The 16560-nt window shown below is 31.6% G+C and overlaps 1 protein-coding gene across 1 annotated transcript; it reads right to left on the minus strand.

Moving 5' to 3' along the window:
- Positions 1–3956: 3956 nt before the first annotated feature.
- Positions 3957–15574, minus strand: LOC134714577 (poly(A) RNA polymerase GLD2-like). The gene is made up of 13 exons (XM_063575934.1): positions 15557–15574; positions 13508–13973; positions 12878–12980; positions 12357–12471; positions 11597–11688; positions 9701–9764; positions 9032–9098; positions 8670–8746; positions 7696–7824; positions 7198–7244; positions 6591–6721; positions 6146–6252; positions 3957–5629 (listed from the first exon to the last, which is right to left on the minus strand). The coding sequence occupies exons 2-13, from the start codon at positions 13966–13968 to the stop codon at positions 5490–5492; spliced, it is 1533 nt and encodes a 510-aa protein (XP_063432004.1). The 5' UTR covers positions 13969–13973; positions 15557–15574; the 3' UTR covers positions 3957–5489.
- Between the last annotated feature and the right edge of the window lie 986 nt (positions 15575–16560).

Consider the following 16560-nt stretch of genomic DNA (forward strand, 5'->3'; position numbering starts at 1 on the left):
TCAAAACTCTGTCTGAAGTGTTATGGTTATCAAGTCATCATTTAATTTTACTGATATGTACCAAAACTAATTATTAGTTTTGTATTTAAGATATGAAACTTATACTCAACAAAAGTATGAATAAAGCCCTTTTCTAGAGTTATCTCAATCAGAGGTCCTTTGACAGGTGAGCTGAAAATTGTTAAATCTAACTTTTGTCACAAAAATTTCATTTCAGAGCAATAACTTTTGAATATCATGGTCCCATGATGTGGTTTCTGTTTTACAAGCATTTATGCATATCTTTTACAGCTGCTTTAGTTTACTGTTTTGAATCTGTATCTTCTGAGTAATATAATGCTAAATCTGGTCAATCGCTGTGGATTGATTTATTTTCGTTGGTATCAATTTTCGTGGATTGCTGAAAACTTACATAATCGTGGATATTTGATTTTGTGGTTTTGCCAATCTCTGTATACAAAGTCTACTGAAAATTTGTAATTTGTTGAACATTTGAATTTGTTGTTCTCCTGTACCCAAGAAACCCACAAAAATTGGTATCCAACGAATAACAATCAATCCACAGTATAGTTATCAAGAAGCCGTCAGACATTGGGAAATAACTAAGACATGATTTTGGTCTAGTAAGAATTGTTGCTCTTGAAACAGGGTCAAATATCCAGAAATTTTATGTGAAAAAAAAATGACTGGTAAAAGTTGTTTGGTCCAGTGAAGTCCCACATTAAATGGGCCAAATGTCTAGCAATTACTCATGTAAAGAATTAAGTGATGGGTTCTAGACTTTTAGCATTTTGGCATTTTGTTGACATTGTTCTGATGGTCATTTTTCCTAATGATTTGTTGGTGTTTAAAGCTTCTTTCAACAATATTGAGCTATTTATTGGAGGAAGAAGACAGAGTGCCTGGAGAGAAATCTGACAATCCTAGTCCATGCCCAGTGCAAGAGTTGAACTCACAACCTCAGTGCTGACTGGCTAGTGATACAGGAGTTAAACTATTTAGACCACTGATGCCCTTTTTCTTGTTGACAATTTCTGCTTACGGATTATAATTAAAACCAGGTGCTCCACAGGGCGCAGCTTTATAAGACCCCAGAAGTTGAACCCTGAACAGTTGGGGCAAATATGGACACAACATTCAAGCTTGATACAGCTCTGAATTTGGATTGCGATCAATTTTTGTACATATAAATATTAGTTTCTGACACAAAACTAATGTTAAAGATCTTATGAATGTATTGCACAATATTGTGCAATGAAAGTTTTCTTCTTTTAACTTTTCAAAAATTTAGAATTTGAGATATTTGAAGAAAAAAAAATTGAAAATAAATACCCCACCCTATTTTTTGCAATTAGTCCAAAACATGACATTTCTTTATACATTATATACAAGTAGTGCAAGGGAGGTAAAGCCAAACATACTCAAAATTGTGTGTTAAATGTTTAAGAATTAACTCTCTTACACTACTTTTAAATTGTCTTGATTGTCCTTTGACCAGAAATACCTAGTTTTTCCTCTTTTTTGCCCCTAATTCCGAAACATTTTGAGCCATAACCCCCTAAAGTCAATGCTAACCATCCCTTCATGGTATGGAAACTTGTGGTTTAATTTCAGAGAAATTCATACACTTAAACATGAGTTATTGTTTGAAAACAACAAAAATGATTATTTTGGGCCCCCTTTTTAGGCCCAAATTCCTTAACTATTCAGACCATAACCCCAAAAATCAATCCCAACCTTCCTTTAGTGGTACTGAACCTTTTTGAAAAAAAATATAGAGATCCATACAAGTTATTGTCTTGAAATTAGAAAAATGCTTGTTTTTGGCCCTTAATTCCTAGACTGTTTGCCCAATAACCCCTTAAAATAAATCACAAGCTCCTACTTATGGTATTAAACATTGTGGTAAAATCAGAATATCAGAACAATTGAAATACTAATACACAACTTTTTGTCCTGAAACTAGATAAATGCTGTTTTTGGCCTCTTAATTCCTAAACCTTTTGGACCATAACAACCAGAATCAATCACAAAACTTCCTTTTGTAGTTATAAACATTGTGTTAAAATTTTATTGATTTCTTTGTACTTATTCAAAAGTTAATATCTGGAAACAATCCGTCTTTGGACAACGCTGATGACAACAACGTGATACCAATGTATGACCAAATTTTTTTTAATTTTGTGGTTGTATAAAAATTAAAGGCAAAAATGAAAATACAGCCTAATGGTTCAAAATCATTAAATCAAGCAAACAAATATATTGGTATGTTTTTGGTAGAAAGTGAAAGTGGATTACACTTAACAAGAACCTCCCCCTATCAGATTTTTACTAAACATCTTTTATGGCTTTCGTGCAATTCACATAATTTGTATTTCACCTTTAAAGGGGATAAAATTATCTATTTCATATTGATCTTTTTGTATATGATATTGGAAAATCATCACAGTATCTGTGTGCATGATCATAGCTTTTATAACCTATAAACAAGGAATTATTTGAATCTGGAATAATTTTGAATTCTGGAAAATTAATAAGAAATTTATGATGAAAACTAATCCAACTAAATTGGGTTAGCCATACACGCATGGTTAAGGGGGTTAGTTAGTTCATACTAAAATGATAGTGAGCCTTGAATTAACCTTAGCCATGCGTGCATGGCTAACCCTATTTAGTTGGGTTAGATTTCATCATACATTTCTAATCAATTTTCCAGATTTCAAAATTATTCCAGATTCAAATAATTCCTTGTTTATATAACATTACAAAAAGAAGCATTCAACTCTTGTATGCTATTACAATGAAATCATGAGTTGTATCAAGCTTTTCAGTGTTTTCATATGATTGTTGTCAAATTGTCACAAGATGCTTGTGATGTCATGAATGTTGAATCTTACTGGGAAATACAATTTATTATTGGAATGTTCAGCCAATCTAAAGTATGGATTTTTATGAAACATGCATGTAATGTTGAAATTCGTTATACATCAAACTGATCATTCCAACTACACAAGCTGCCATATATGCACAATAACCTCTTCCACAAGGCTTCAACCATTTAGACCTGATATTACATAAAAAGAAATATTGAAATAGGTAGCTTTTGGTTGGTTGTATGATTTCTGCTGATTACATACTATGAACTTTTTTTTATTCATGATGTTGTTGTCCATTTCCTGGAAATAGGTGTTCACAAAGCGCTAATTTTCTGCAGGCTTCACAGCTTGTATTCAGACCTCAGCAAGATCACGAAATCTAATAACAATGAAAATACAATTTTTCCTAAATCCACGAAAACTGGTACCCACAAATGTAAAGGGGCATAACTCTAGAATAGTAACACTGAGGCTACCCAAAGTCATACTTGATCTGTATTTTCAGGTAATAAGCATTGTGTATAAGTTTCATAAATCTGATTGAGGCTAACTAAAGTAATAGAACAGAAACAAAAAATTCCCCATTTTTCCATTTGTAAAGGGGCACAACTCCAGAACAGTAAAAGTACTAGTGACACCATCAAAATACAAATTTGAACTGTGTTTTGTGGTAATAAGCATAGTGTATTAGTTTCATAACATTTGTTTGAGGCAAATTAATGTAATGGAACAGAAACCAATTTTCAGACAATGGTAAAACTTAATGACCTCGAAGCATAAAAATTAATTTTCAAAACTAAAGAGTGATTTTTTTTTTGAAGATTTGAATAGCTAATTGATATACATGTAGGTAAAATATATTTGGATTAAGCAGTACAAAGGTAAGAGTATATTTAAATCTTTTCAATATTGATGGACAAATACTTAAATCTAGATTCTGACACATTTTACAGATGTTTATGTATTGTTGAAAACTGTAAATGGACCCCTTTATGTCTTGTTATGTTGTTGGGTTGCTTCTCTAGCATACACCTATTTTCTCCATTTAAAATACAAAACCAACAAATCTAACCACATATATTTATACTGTTTTTAGAAAATAGTTTATTTTCATCAAATGCTCTCTGTACATATCAAAACACATTATAACAAATGTAATATTATCATGTATATAACCCAATAAATATCACACTTAATGCAGATCAAAACTTAAACATCGTTTGGGAAAATTCAATGAGCTTTCATAAAATCTTTCCCATGGACAAAATTTGGACTCAACCAACTATATAATACTTTGATTATCATAAATTTACTATTCTATTGATCAATATTTTCTTGATTGGGACTCATATCCTTTCACTGCATAAGCAAATTTTAAGTATGGCTCCATAGAATCTGTATATGATTATCTCCCCTGACACTTTATCCTAAAACTGATGCCGTGCACTAAGAATTTAAGTTTAGAATCAATGGAGAATTGTGTAGACCAAAATAATTTGTAAAATCATTTTTGCTTGACAGATATTTTGCCTTAATATTTAATCAAGAGTTCATGAAAAAGGCAAAAATGAAAAGTGTAAAAACTGTGTAGTTAATATTTTTGCTGTTTACAATTTTGCAATATCTACCATATCTACAATGTACAAAAGTTTCAATCTAAAACACAAAAGTGTGTTAGAATCTTCATTTAAGGGGCCACTCCTTTAAAGGGAGAAGACAGAGAATTGAGCCATGTTGACTTAATTATAGATTTTATCAAGCTGGTTATATTTTGCTGTTTTTCATTTTCTGCTTAAGATTTCAAAACAATAAAAATGAAAACAAAACCATTTTGCATGTCTTTTTTTGCAATTCAAATTGTCTATATAATTTTAGGAAAAATTAATAATTGAGTGCAATTACTCCCATAAAGAGTATCCCATCTGACAGTTTTGGTCATATTTTTTGTATAGTTTTCAAAATATGAACAGACGACAAACAAAAATTATGTGCAATAAGTCCTACTGGCTGTATGAGCCTGATGAGCTAAAACACCATATATCTCACCCCTAAAATATAAGGTATTTGCATGGCTAACTGTCATCTGATTAAAAACATAAATGCTTTTTTTCATATTTTAGCACCAAATGTCAAATGTCTCTTTTCAACTATATGCCTGAATCATCAACATTAGTCAATTAAATATTCAGCTATACTTTTAATACCTATTCATAAATACAATCACTAAACTTTAAAGACAAAATCATGTTGTTCTTCCATTAAGCATTGTTAAGTAAAAGGTTTCACATCTATTAGACTTTTGAATGAAGCTCCTTGTTCAATCACTTGTTGTACAAGTTTTAAGTATGCTTTAGTTAATCACAGATTCTGTTAACAGAAATCAGTACAGCTCATATGATGAGTCAAAATCTCACTGAAAACATTTTCTACACAAAACAATATATCCCCTCTTCCAAGTATCAACCCGAATTTCACCATTGTGTTTTGGCAGTCAATGGATAGATCCCATCTACAATCTTCTGGCAAATAAAATTAAAGCTTCCTTTTGTCTTGAACAGTCCTTTCCACAATCTGTTTGCCAATAGCTTTAAAAGTTGCTGTTATCTTGACAAGCTAGAATGGACTTGTTAGAATGACCTTGACATCACGTGACCTTGAAAGTCTTTGATAGCTAAGTCTGATCACTCTCTTAATCCTCTCAAATGTGTGTTCATCATAACAACTTCTGGCAGTATTTGTAAGATCAAAAGGTTCTGAAAATAGAAACATATATAATTTCAAGATAAGCACAGATCTAATTCAAATTGTGTCACTTTCTAATATATATTTATAAATATGAACAAATGTTTCTTAAAGATTTGTAATGGTAAACTGGCACTTGTTTTTAATTGAAAGAACAATCTTGTCTTATCAACCCATAGGTACAAAACTACTAATATATCTCATCATAAAAGGAAAGTTGTGTGAAAGTGTGTGGAGCAAGTGTGTTTTTTTTACTGTTGGGTTTTTCATCATGTTTTACCTTGACATTGTCTATTTTTCATTGACTTGTGACTTTGAATATTCCTGAAGTATTGTCGGTCTCTCCAAAATCATGTTGTTGTTATGATAACCATCAAATCTGTTCTGACCTTTATTTGGAAACTTTCATTGTCATTTGTCTGGCCTATGACCTTATAGTTCTATATCCTCATTCTATATTTAGGCACTTCCATTTATTGGGTTTTATCATTTGTCAGGCCTATGGCCATATATTTCTGTTTCCTTACCTTCTATATTTAGGCACTTCCACTGGTTTTTATCATTCGTCTGGCCTATGGCCATATATTTCTGCATTCTTGTTCCTGTTCTTACACTCATTAATTGAGTATCAAAACTGAAATAGAAATGAATAAGGTTTATATCTACATATTGCCTTTGTTGGACAATTCTTAACTTTCTGGAAACAATTTGATGGTTGACTTGAGGCCTATTGGTAATCATCCATTGGGGGTTGGGGTTGAAAATACTTCTAATCTTTTTATATGTACAACACAGAACGGTAAATTAAGATTTAGTTGGTGTGGCCTTATTAAAGAATCTTCATTTTTTTTGTCTAAGGAAGTCAATATTGAGATTATTTTTTATTCTGAAGCTAAGACATAAATCCACAATGATGAAATAACCATATACATGTAGCATGTATGGTGTTGTTATTGAAAGTCCTAAACTTACGCAAAATTATTGGTGTAATATTCCAGAAACCCTAAAAATAGATCCCCGAGTGTCTGGTCATTTTTACTTTTATACTTCAGCTGGTGATCAAATCTTAAAGCTGTAATATCTGATTCTGAATGAAAAATATCCTGGAAAAGAAAATTAAAAAGTAACATTCAAACAATCTTTCTTAAAGTTGTTTTAAATATATATTAAATGAACTAATGAACTATAGCATGTATATCTGTATATATATAGAAGCATAATGTCTTCTTTTTTTATTCCCTTATAATTAGAATTTGAATTTAATTTCATATTGAGATAATGTTTTTACTAAATATCTTTCTAATTTTCAAATAACCAAAATTTCACCAAAATGCTGCAGAAATCTTTCAGAAAGACAAAAAAAAATCGCTTAAGCAAGAACAAAACATGTCTGTATAAAGTGTAACACATATCTAATGTCAGTCATGTCAGTGTGAATGCTAATAATTAGATAATTTAGCTGTTCAACAAATAACAAATTCAATATAGGTTTGTATGCAACATTGACAAATCCACTAAATCAAATATCCATGAAAAAGTTAAGTTTAAAATGAGAAACAACAATACATTATATACCTACAGGATAAAGTTTTTGTAGTGATGGCAGGACTTGTGGTTTACATCCAACTAAAAAAGAAATTGAGTTTTTTATTATAACTGCACTTTTAAGTATTTACATGTAAATTCTGAAGCTTTTGTTTTTTTGTTTCAGAATATCTTTGTTATAAAGTTTCGGCTAACAAGATGTCTATCTTTTGATTTTTCCAGTGGTTTTTAGGTAGTGTTTTATCACATATATGCATGTCTATTGATGTGCATGACCCAAAAGGTTAATTATCACAGAATAATACAGTTTGAAAAAAAGTCTCAATTTTCAACCCCGTTTTTCTATCGCATCCTCTTCTATAGTATTTCAGGATAGATCTTTTCAATGCCATAACTTTACAAACAAAAGACCAAAGAACCATTGGTACATGACGTCTAAATAAAATATAACTTGGCAAATAGTTGATATAAGAAAAATATAATGAAATTTCCATATATTTACTTATTTTACATTGTCCTTATATATACTTACATTGTAAGTAGTGAATGACCATGAGACATAGAGAATAACTAGATATGGTCATCTTCCTGGCATCATTAATGTCATGGAAACGAGACCACATCTTAATGTACAGCATTAATGGACGTATTCGCCAATCCACTGCAAATTTAAAAATATTAAAATTAGTTCATATATTTGGTATTTAATTGGTGATAATGATGGATTGTTTTTTTAAATTCCAAATATTACATTCATATATTTACAAGATCTTCATGAGATACGAATGTAAACCCTGCTTTGAACTAGACTCCCACACTATTCAATGTCCATTTCATGAAATTCATTTGAAAGATAAGGCATCCCAGCTGGAACAATTCAATAAAATGAAACACAAGCATGATCTACAAGTCATGGTTATACATTAATTTACTCAAAAATCAGTTCAAGATCATTAGGCATTACCAAAACAGTCTATGGTGTCCTGTAGTTGTTAATTTCTGTGTCGTTTTGGTCTCTTGTGGAGAGTTGTCTCATTGGCTATCATACCACATCTCCTTTTTAATATTTCATAAGTGAACCTTAGTGGATGGCTGTTTCATTGGCAATCATACCATTTCTCCTTAATTTTATGTAGACAAGTATGATTTTCATGAAATGTTTGAAATCAAAAAGTCAACAACAATCTGTTAACTGAAACAAAGACTTGATGAGAAAACTTGATTTACAGTCTTTGACGCAAGATCTTGTGTCCTAAACGGACGCAGTATAATTAATCCCTTCAATGCCATTAAAGTAAACCAACCAAAAGCAAAACATTACATATGTATACTTGATTTACTTTGGCAGAGAAGTAACAAATTTTATAATTAAAAGTTTAAATTTACAGAATCGAAACGCCAACCTCTAAGGTTGAAGGTAAGCGTGCAATCATGAGACTCCCAAGACAGTTATGAAGCACTTACAATAAATAACAAACTAACACATACAATAAATAAACTACTTACACATACAATAGTACTTGATAAGATGTGTATTCCGTATTCCTACACTATTGTTTACATTTAAATCACATTCTACTTGGCTGAAAAAAAGCAAAAAATGTAAATCATAATAAGTCACCAAGTTATATCATATTCGAATAATGTGTACCGGTATAATATAAAAAAAATATGCAAGAAATATTGAAGGAACTCTGAAATTATCTCCCTTTTGAATTTTTTTTTAAAGTGTTGGACAATTTTTATTTAAATTTTTTTTGTGTAGCTTTCATCTTTGTTATCATAATCTGATATGAATTTTGAATGTCTTTTATCAACTTTTATCAACTTTTTTTCTGAGTACTTTACTTTTCAGTGTAAGAAAATACCTTATTGTGTCAGTAAACCTGAGAATTGGAACTTTGGCTCTTATCACCATAGATCTGTTTAGGAATGCTGAAAAAAATTAAAACAAAGTGACATCAATTTCAAAAGTACTAAAAATTTGTATATTGATGTTCCATGAAATCTAAACCAATTTTGACAAAAACATATTATAGACTGTCTCATGTGGGTTTTTTTCCCCAGTTCTAAATGATCAACTACACTTTGATTTGAGCTTTAATTACTATACACACAATGTGATTATTTATGAGTCACCCTCTTTTTATTCTTATTTAAAATTGAATGACTGTCCTGTTCCTGATTGTGACAATGTGAATTTCCATAGTGGGTGTTGTATGGATTGCAGTAGATGCTGAACCAGAATTATCTTTTATTTACTGTACTAATGAATTAAAATGTTGATTTCATTTCATTGATTGGTGTTCAATGCAACTTTCTGCACTTATTTGCTATTTCGTGACAGTCGGTGAAGCTGGAGAGCCCAGAGAAAGTGCCACAAACCTTCTGTAGAAAAACTGACAATCCTAGTCATGTGTGGGAATCAAGCTCTCAACTGCAGTCATTACATGTTTGTAATACAGTAGTCACCACCAAGCCATTAAATTTTCCCCAATAAGTTAACAAACAGATAATACAGATTGTGATATACTTACAACATTTACTGAAAGACCTCTGGATTAGATATAATAATTCTGGTGCCTCTTTGGCTTGTTCTATCTGAAAAGAAATTAAACATGTACCACTGATGCCAAAATATCATATATGCTATTTTTCTTAAAAGTGTAGTAAAATTTGCATTTGCCTATGACATAGTTTACATTGACACTGGCAATGGCACACGAGTTTTTGACAATATTGTGCGGGCAGTCACATAATTCAACCTAAAAATGAAAAGATAACAGTCTGCACCAAAAACTTTTGATGGTACTAGTCCACTGGACTAGTAGCTTAAAAAATTTACTAGTCCTCGATTATTTCCAGTAGTCCGACACCGGTGAGGGTCGCGCAGCGAACCGAACCACCTAGGGGGGTTTGGGGGCATGCCCCCCCATAAAAATTTTGAAATCTTAGATGCAAAATCCTGCATTTTGAGCATACCTGAAAGGGTTTTAAGCTGTTTGAAAATTATTTTTTTTAGCTAATTTTAAGGATTTTACATTTGCAAAAAATCATTAAACAAGAAAAACTTGTGACACTAATTATTTTTTGTCATGTGTTCTGTCCATATATGATAATAAAAACAATTTCAGAGTTTTCAAGTTTTATTCCTCATTATCTTCAAGCCTGAAGTTGGAAGTCCCTTTAGCAAAGTTGTTATTTTTTTTATTGTCTTTGCAATATGTACAAAACATAACACTAACAGTCTCAGATGACTTTTCATCGTACTGCAACCACAGACGGTCGGTTTTCCAATGGGGTTGAAACCCTCTGGTGCTGGTGACCTCGTACTTTTTGTTTTGTTCCGTTACATCATCATCTGTTCTTTTTCTTTTAAAAGCCTTTCCTGGCTTTGCCCCGGCTGTCCATTGAAGCATATTTACGTTTTACGTTTTCCTATGTTCACATGGTCTACGGTCTGTCTAATTACCAAAAAGATCGAAGTGTACCAACACGGTGTTGTTAAGATAACTCATAATGACATAAATCTATTTAAACTCTTTAATGATTATGTGAATTAAACTAAAACATTTTGTTTTATCATTAAAGATATGAAATTAATCGGGGGAAAACATGATAGTCTTTTCGTTTTATAAACAATTGCCTTCATTATAGTGTCCGTGTTGGTCCACTTTATATTGGTTATCAGACAGATCGGAATACCGGAACAAGCGACTGGTTTTCGTTTCTGTTTCACTTCCTCGGGATAAATGTATAATTATCGATCTCGATAGTTCGACTTCGTACACATTAACTTGACGATCTTTTCTGTAATACTTTGAACTAAATTTGAAGTCCAAAATACCTTTAAATTTTTAAATAACATAGAGAGGACGTTATATTTCTTATTAGTCCGGTCGGGCTAGCGATAAATAAAGTTTACTAGTCCGAGCTGAAAATTACTAGTCTGGGGCATCGGGCTAGTGGTTAACGTCGCAGACTGAGATAACTACATTGTGCAATTGGATTTTTCTAGGTCTGTTTGGTTTCATAATATAGGTTAAAAAATAAGTAAATCATCGTTTTAACCTGTATAAGGATTTTTGTGGATCAAATCAGTCAAGGAAATGGTTCACCTTTGCATCACTTTCAATGTTGACATTTTTCTCCTTGTATTAATGGCTGACAATGATTTATACATGCATAACCAATCTCTAGCTAATGGGTTAAATTGAAGGTCACATGATGCCAGTTTATATTTTATCAGGAATGTTTCTTTGCTTAATCATGTTAATTTGATAAAATTTAACCAATTTGGCTAGTATAACCAATATATATTTCATCATTTCTCTTTTAATAACGATTGAACTAAAAAAAAAAATATATATCTTTTTTTATATCTCGTAGCAAGTGCCCCTTTTATTCAAACCAGGTATACAAAATGAACATACTGGTTGGTCTGTGATCATAAGACAGAGATCCATGTCCGAAGTCATTGTTCCACAACCACTCATAGAGGAACCAACAATATATAAACCACAATCTGAAAATACAAAACAAATCCACAGGAACAAGTAAAAATACAAAAATACTGAACTCATGAGGAAAATTCAAAAGGAAAATCCAAAATCATATATAAACCACAATCGGTAAATGAAAAACAAATCAGTCTTTATATTTAGTCATTTATTTTCATATTATTTTTTAACTAGTCTTTCTGAGGTAATTTTCAAAGACTATTTTAAAACTTTCTGAGACATAATAGATAAGAGGCAAATATAAATTGCAGATTTTACATTTTATTTATTTTTTAGCCTGCAAAGATTTTAGAAACAATTTAAGTTAACATTCTAGCATATTGTGTCAATTTTCATCAGTAAATGAATGTACATTAAAATTGGAGTCGTTATCAAAATACAACATCAATGAATTGAATGTTGCCATGGAAACTGTCATAACAGAGAAATAGATCTTTTACCTGGACAAGTATATTTTGTATGTTTCATTTATTAGCTTTTTATGTTTTGATATACATGTAAAATTCAAATCATCAGCCAAAATAATAAAACTAGAAGGCACTTATTAAAGATAAAACCTACAACATGTACAATTGTGTATTTATAATTGTTGGCAGGTTTTGTCATTTCAGGTAATTTAAGACCATGACTATATCTCTAAAATCATAAGTAAACAGGTGGCAAAACTACTTACGTGGTAATACTCCATTTAATATACTGTACAGTGCATCTCTTAACTTGACCTTCTTCATGTACATTTCTTCTGTTTGATGATTCTCAACAAAATATTCTATCATAGCTTGAGTTATCTGTCAACAGAATTGTAGAATTTTGTAAATGTGCATACATTTTGTGAATGAAAACATCCCCGTTTCAATTCTGATTTTTATTTAATTCATGTATATCATGTATATTGAGGCTTTTTTTTCTTATGTTTTTTCCCTCACAATTTATAGGTTTAAGTTTTACAGAACTGCTGTAAACCATTATAGTAATAGTATTAACATGACTTATTTCAATTTCACACAAAGTCCATTTTTGACATTTTCCTGAAAAATCATGTTTACAGTATTCTCTTTGTTCTTGCTCTTGAGTATTTTTAATTTCTAAAACATCTTTAAAGTGAGTGACATTTATCTGTGAGTTTGATGAAGATTAAGGAGTTGGAGGTTTCCTGAATATTAAAGTTGTGAATCTATAGTGAGTATATTTTACCTGTGAGTTTGATGAAGACTTTGGAGTTGGTGGAATCCTGAGTATATAATCTTGTTTTGATCTCTTATTCTTACTTGGCGAGTCATCATCATCTGATTTTCTCCTAAAATGATAAATTTTCTTAAATAAATGATTACAGCTTTTGAGATATCAATGGAATTATCAATATTGTGGGGGAAAAAGTGCATGCCTTGTCATGGATCATGTCTACTACAATGTACTAAACATTTAAAGTATCAAAAAACAGGAAGTGTTCAGTAGGGTCTCAAAAATGTGTGAAGCAAAGATTTTCATATAATTTACTTCATGTAAAATGTGTGTTAAACAATTTGAAATAAGTATCTGCAAATAGAAAGAAGATACCTGACAGACTGGAAAAGTGATCTCAAATTATAGCATTTCTATACACCACAAAATCACGGGGAAACAGTTTTCTTTAAATTGCACTGATTTTACTTCAATTATTTGTTCTTACTAGGTCTACTACCAGAATGTACTAGTGACCTACCACAGATATTGAAAGAGAAGGTACATAATGACATACATTGACAAATTATCTGTAAAAATATTACAACTCCAGAGTTGAAGATAATATTGAAATGATCTATCTAAATCCATTGTGACACTTACTTTTTATTGGAATTATTAGCATTGAAAGCTGTGTAGTTTGAATTGTTATGCAGTTCATCATCTCCCACTTCGATATTTAGTTGATTAATTATATCTTGTCTTATATGGTCACGAACACTAGAATAATTGTCCTGTTGCTGCCAGTGCCTCTGTTCAGGGCGGCGCCCACCTTGGAAAGGAGGACGTCCCTGAAAACGTGGACGTGGTCTAAAATTTTGTTGCATTGGCATGTTCATGTTGTAGTTTTGCATGTAGGCTGGAAATTGCTGTTGCACATAATACATGTAGTTTTGGTCCTCAAACTGAGGATTGTAACCTTGGTGATACATTGTTTGTTTATCAAGGTATTTATCTGCTGTACAAGTCCACTCAGATTTTAGTACAGCAATCCATTGAAGAAGTCTAGATACAACTGACTGTTTAGAAGAAAACTGTATTTGACCCAAAACACTGCATGCCATAAAATCTGAAAATAAATAATTTACATAATTTATTTGAGAAAAAGTGAAGGGATTTCTAAATAAATGCTGCTTTATTTTTAAACAAATAACCAACAAAACTATGTGTGTACCTGAATATTGTTGAACAGAATGTGGATAAGTGTGGAATTATCTAGAACATGTCCAAGTGGGATATAATTTTACTGAGCAAAATAATTTTTTCGGTTTTCAAGGCTTAACATGAATATTCTCAATTTAATGGTATTAATAAGTGCAAACAATTACATTTATATTAATATATAAGGAGTAATATCTTTGGGTTGGCATCTTTTCTCAAACATCAAAACAGATTGTTGATGTTAATATAGAAAATTAAGTGTTTTATCCTATCTAAGACTTTTTAATTTTTTTTAAAAATATACAAAAATGTACCCTTTTGATTCATTTTTTTTTCAACTTGCCAAATAAGGGGAGATAACTCAGATAAAGCAATTATATAAAGGCAGTGTTAACGTTTTGGATGTAATGCCTATTTCGATATGTAGCATTTTTCTTCTCTGAAAGCAAGCCCCAGAGCGATCTTTTCACATTTAATCCAAAAATTCTGTCATGCAGTTTTCTTTTTATCACACAAAATGGGATCGTCCTGAATATGCATGAAATATTTGCCACTGGACGTTAAGCAACCAACAATAAATCAAAATCAATCACAAAATGGGATTTTTCATACACAATCTATACAAACTGACAATTTTGCACAAACTAAGGTGAAAAATAGTCATGTAACCCATACTTTAATTACATTTTTGAAAAAAGCATGACAAACTATTAAAAAATTACATGGCTTTGAATCAGGGTCTCATTGGGGGGTTCTGATCCCGGACCCCGCTTACGGTTTTGGCAGATTCCCGTATCAGGCTTTCACTATGCAGTACATGTAGTATATGTACATAAGCAATTCTTATTTTTTATATACAAGCTTGTTTTCCACTAGCACATACCCCGCGGTATGCAGAACTTGTGACAAGGGTTTCATATGAAATAAAATTAAAAAAATAAAATCCTCCCACCCGCCCCATTTTTTTCAAAAATTTGGATGAAAATCTACTAATTAATTTTAGTTGGCCTAAACATGACAAAGACATTGCAAGAAATCATAATTATTTGGACCACTCAGGCCATTGGCGGATCAAGGGGGGGTAACCCCCCTTTTTTTGCCAATCGATGCATTTGAATGGGAGCATATAGCTAGAACCCCCCCCCCCCCCCCACCCCCCTTTTAAAATGGCTGGATCCGCCCCTGAAGGCACCAGTCATTTCCAGTTGTTGAAGCTAAAGTGCAGTTTTAATACCTTATCTGAGTAGTGACAGTCATTTGTCCAAAAGTTGTGACAAGGAAATGTTATGCTATAATCATCATGATCATTGTGAAGTTGTTAAATTATTATATATCTGCCCCTTAAAATTGAGGGTCTATGATTGGTCAATGAAAACTTTTATCTTCAATCTTCATGATCTTGTTTCTTTGAGTTTGACAGCCAGTTTACAGAATTAATAATTTGCGAATATATGTTTGTTATTAGAAGCTTTTGCATGTATATCCTATTACTCAATCGGTTAAATGATCCTACTCTTATCAGCTTATCTTACTTCAGTTTCGAAGTAACCGAGTCGATTTTGTAAACACAGTTCAACGTGGTTTCGGTACCTGTGCACAACGTCACGGATATTGAGGCAACCCAAATTCGAATAAATGCAAGATTTCACAAGTAAAACGAACGTTGTTACAATGCGTATAAAAATACCACTATACAGTTAAAATTGTATTACAACATAATAAAGAAATGATGATATTAAGGGGACTCCTGGGTATAAAATTATTTTTTTTAATATAGGATTTCGCTATATTTTTTAATGAACTTTGTCATATGAATAGCAGTGTACCAGTCATTATAAAAATCACCATAAAGTATATTAATGATTGTTTTTTTTATTGAGAACATCTGTATAACTTGTACATGTATTTCTTATAATATGCAACCTGATTTTTGTCTGTGTTCTTTTTTTAATTGTTCATGAACATTAATAATGTGTTAACTGGTGGCGGATATTTATATTCTTTTTCTTCTTCGCTGTGAATACTACTGTCACTCTAATATAATTATAATCAACAGTGGCGGATCAAGGAATTCTCATAAGTGGGGGCCCACTGACTGACCTAAGAGGGGGCCGCTCCAGTCACGCTTCAGTGATTCCCTATATAAGCAACCAATTTTTTTCCCGAAAAGGGGGAGGGGGATGGCCTCCCTGGGCCCCACTTAATCCGCCTCTGATCAAGGATTTGTAGATTTCTAACTATACAAATCCTTGTTATAATCAATTTAACTATTGTCAGTTTATTAATTTAATTTTGTAGCGGCATAACCATTTAATGTAAATGTGTTTGGTGCTAAGAAAATATTGTCTATAGTATATATTGCCTATTGTCTATAATAAAAAGAAAAATGAAATAAAAGAATGCGGTCATCGTTCATTTAAGCTCACAATCTGCCTCCGGAAGACGCATACATTTTTGTTCATGTCCTTTTTTCTGTTGAACTAATAGGAGAAAAT

The sequence above is a fragment of the Mytilus trossulus genome, chromosome 4, assembly GCF_036588685.1.
Source record: "Mytilus trossulus isolate FHL-02 chromosome 4, PNRI_Mtr1.1.1.hap1, whole genome shotgun sequence".
Lineage (NCBI taxonomy): Eukaryota > Metazoa > Mollusca > Bivalvia > Mytilida > Mytilidae > Mytilus > Mytilus trossulus.

What these genes read in the sequence shown, in the direction of transcription:
- LOC134714577 (XM_063575934.1), bottom strand. Translation starts at nt 13,968, where the DNA reads ATGGCATGCAGTGTTTTGGGTCAAATACAGTTTTCTTCTAAACAGTCA. An exon ending in AGTCTTCATCAAACTCACAG is followed by an intron (nt 12,472 to 12,877) that starts GTAAAATATACT and finishes TTCTGTTGACAG; the next exon opens with ATAACTCAAGCTATGATAGA. An exon ending in TTATGATCACAGACCAACCA is followed by an intron (nt 9,765 to 11,596) that starts GTATGTTCATTT and finishes ATTTCTTTTCAG; the next exon opens with ATAGAACAAGCCAAAGAGGC.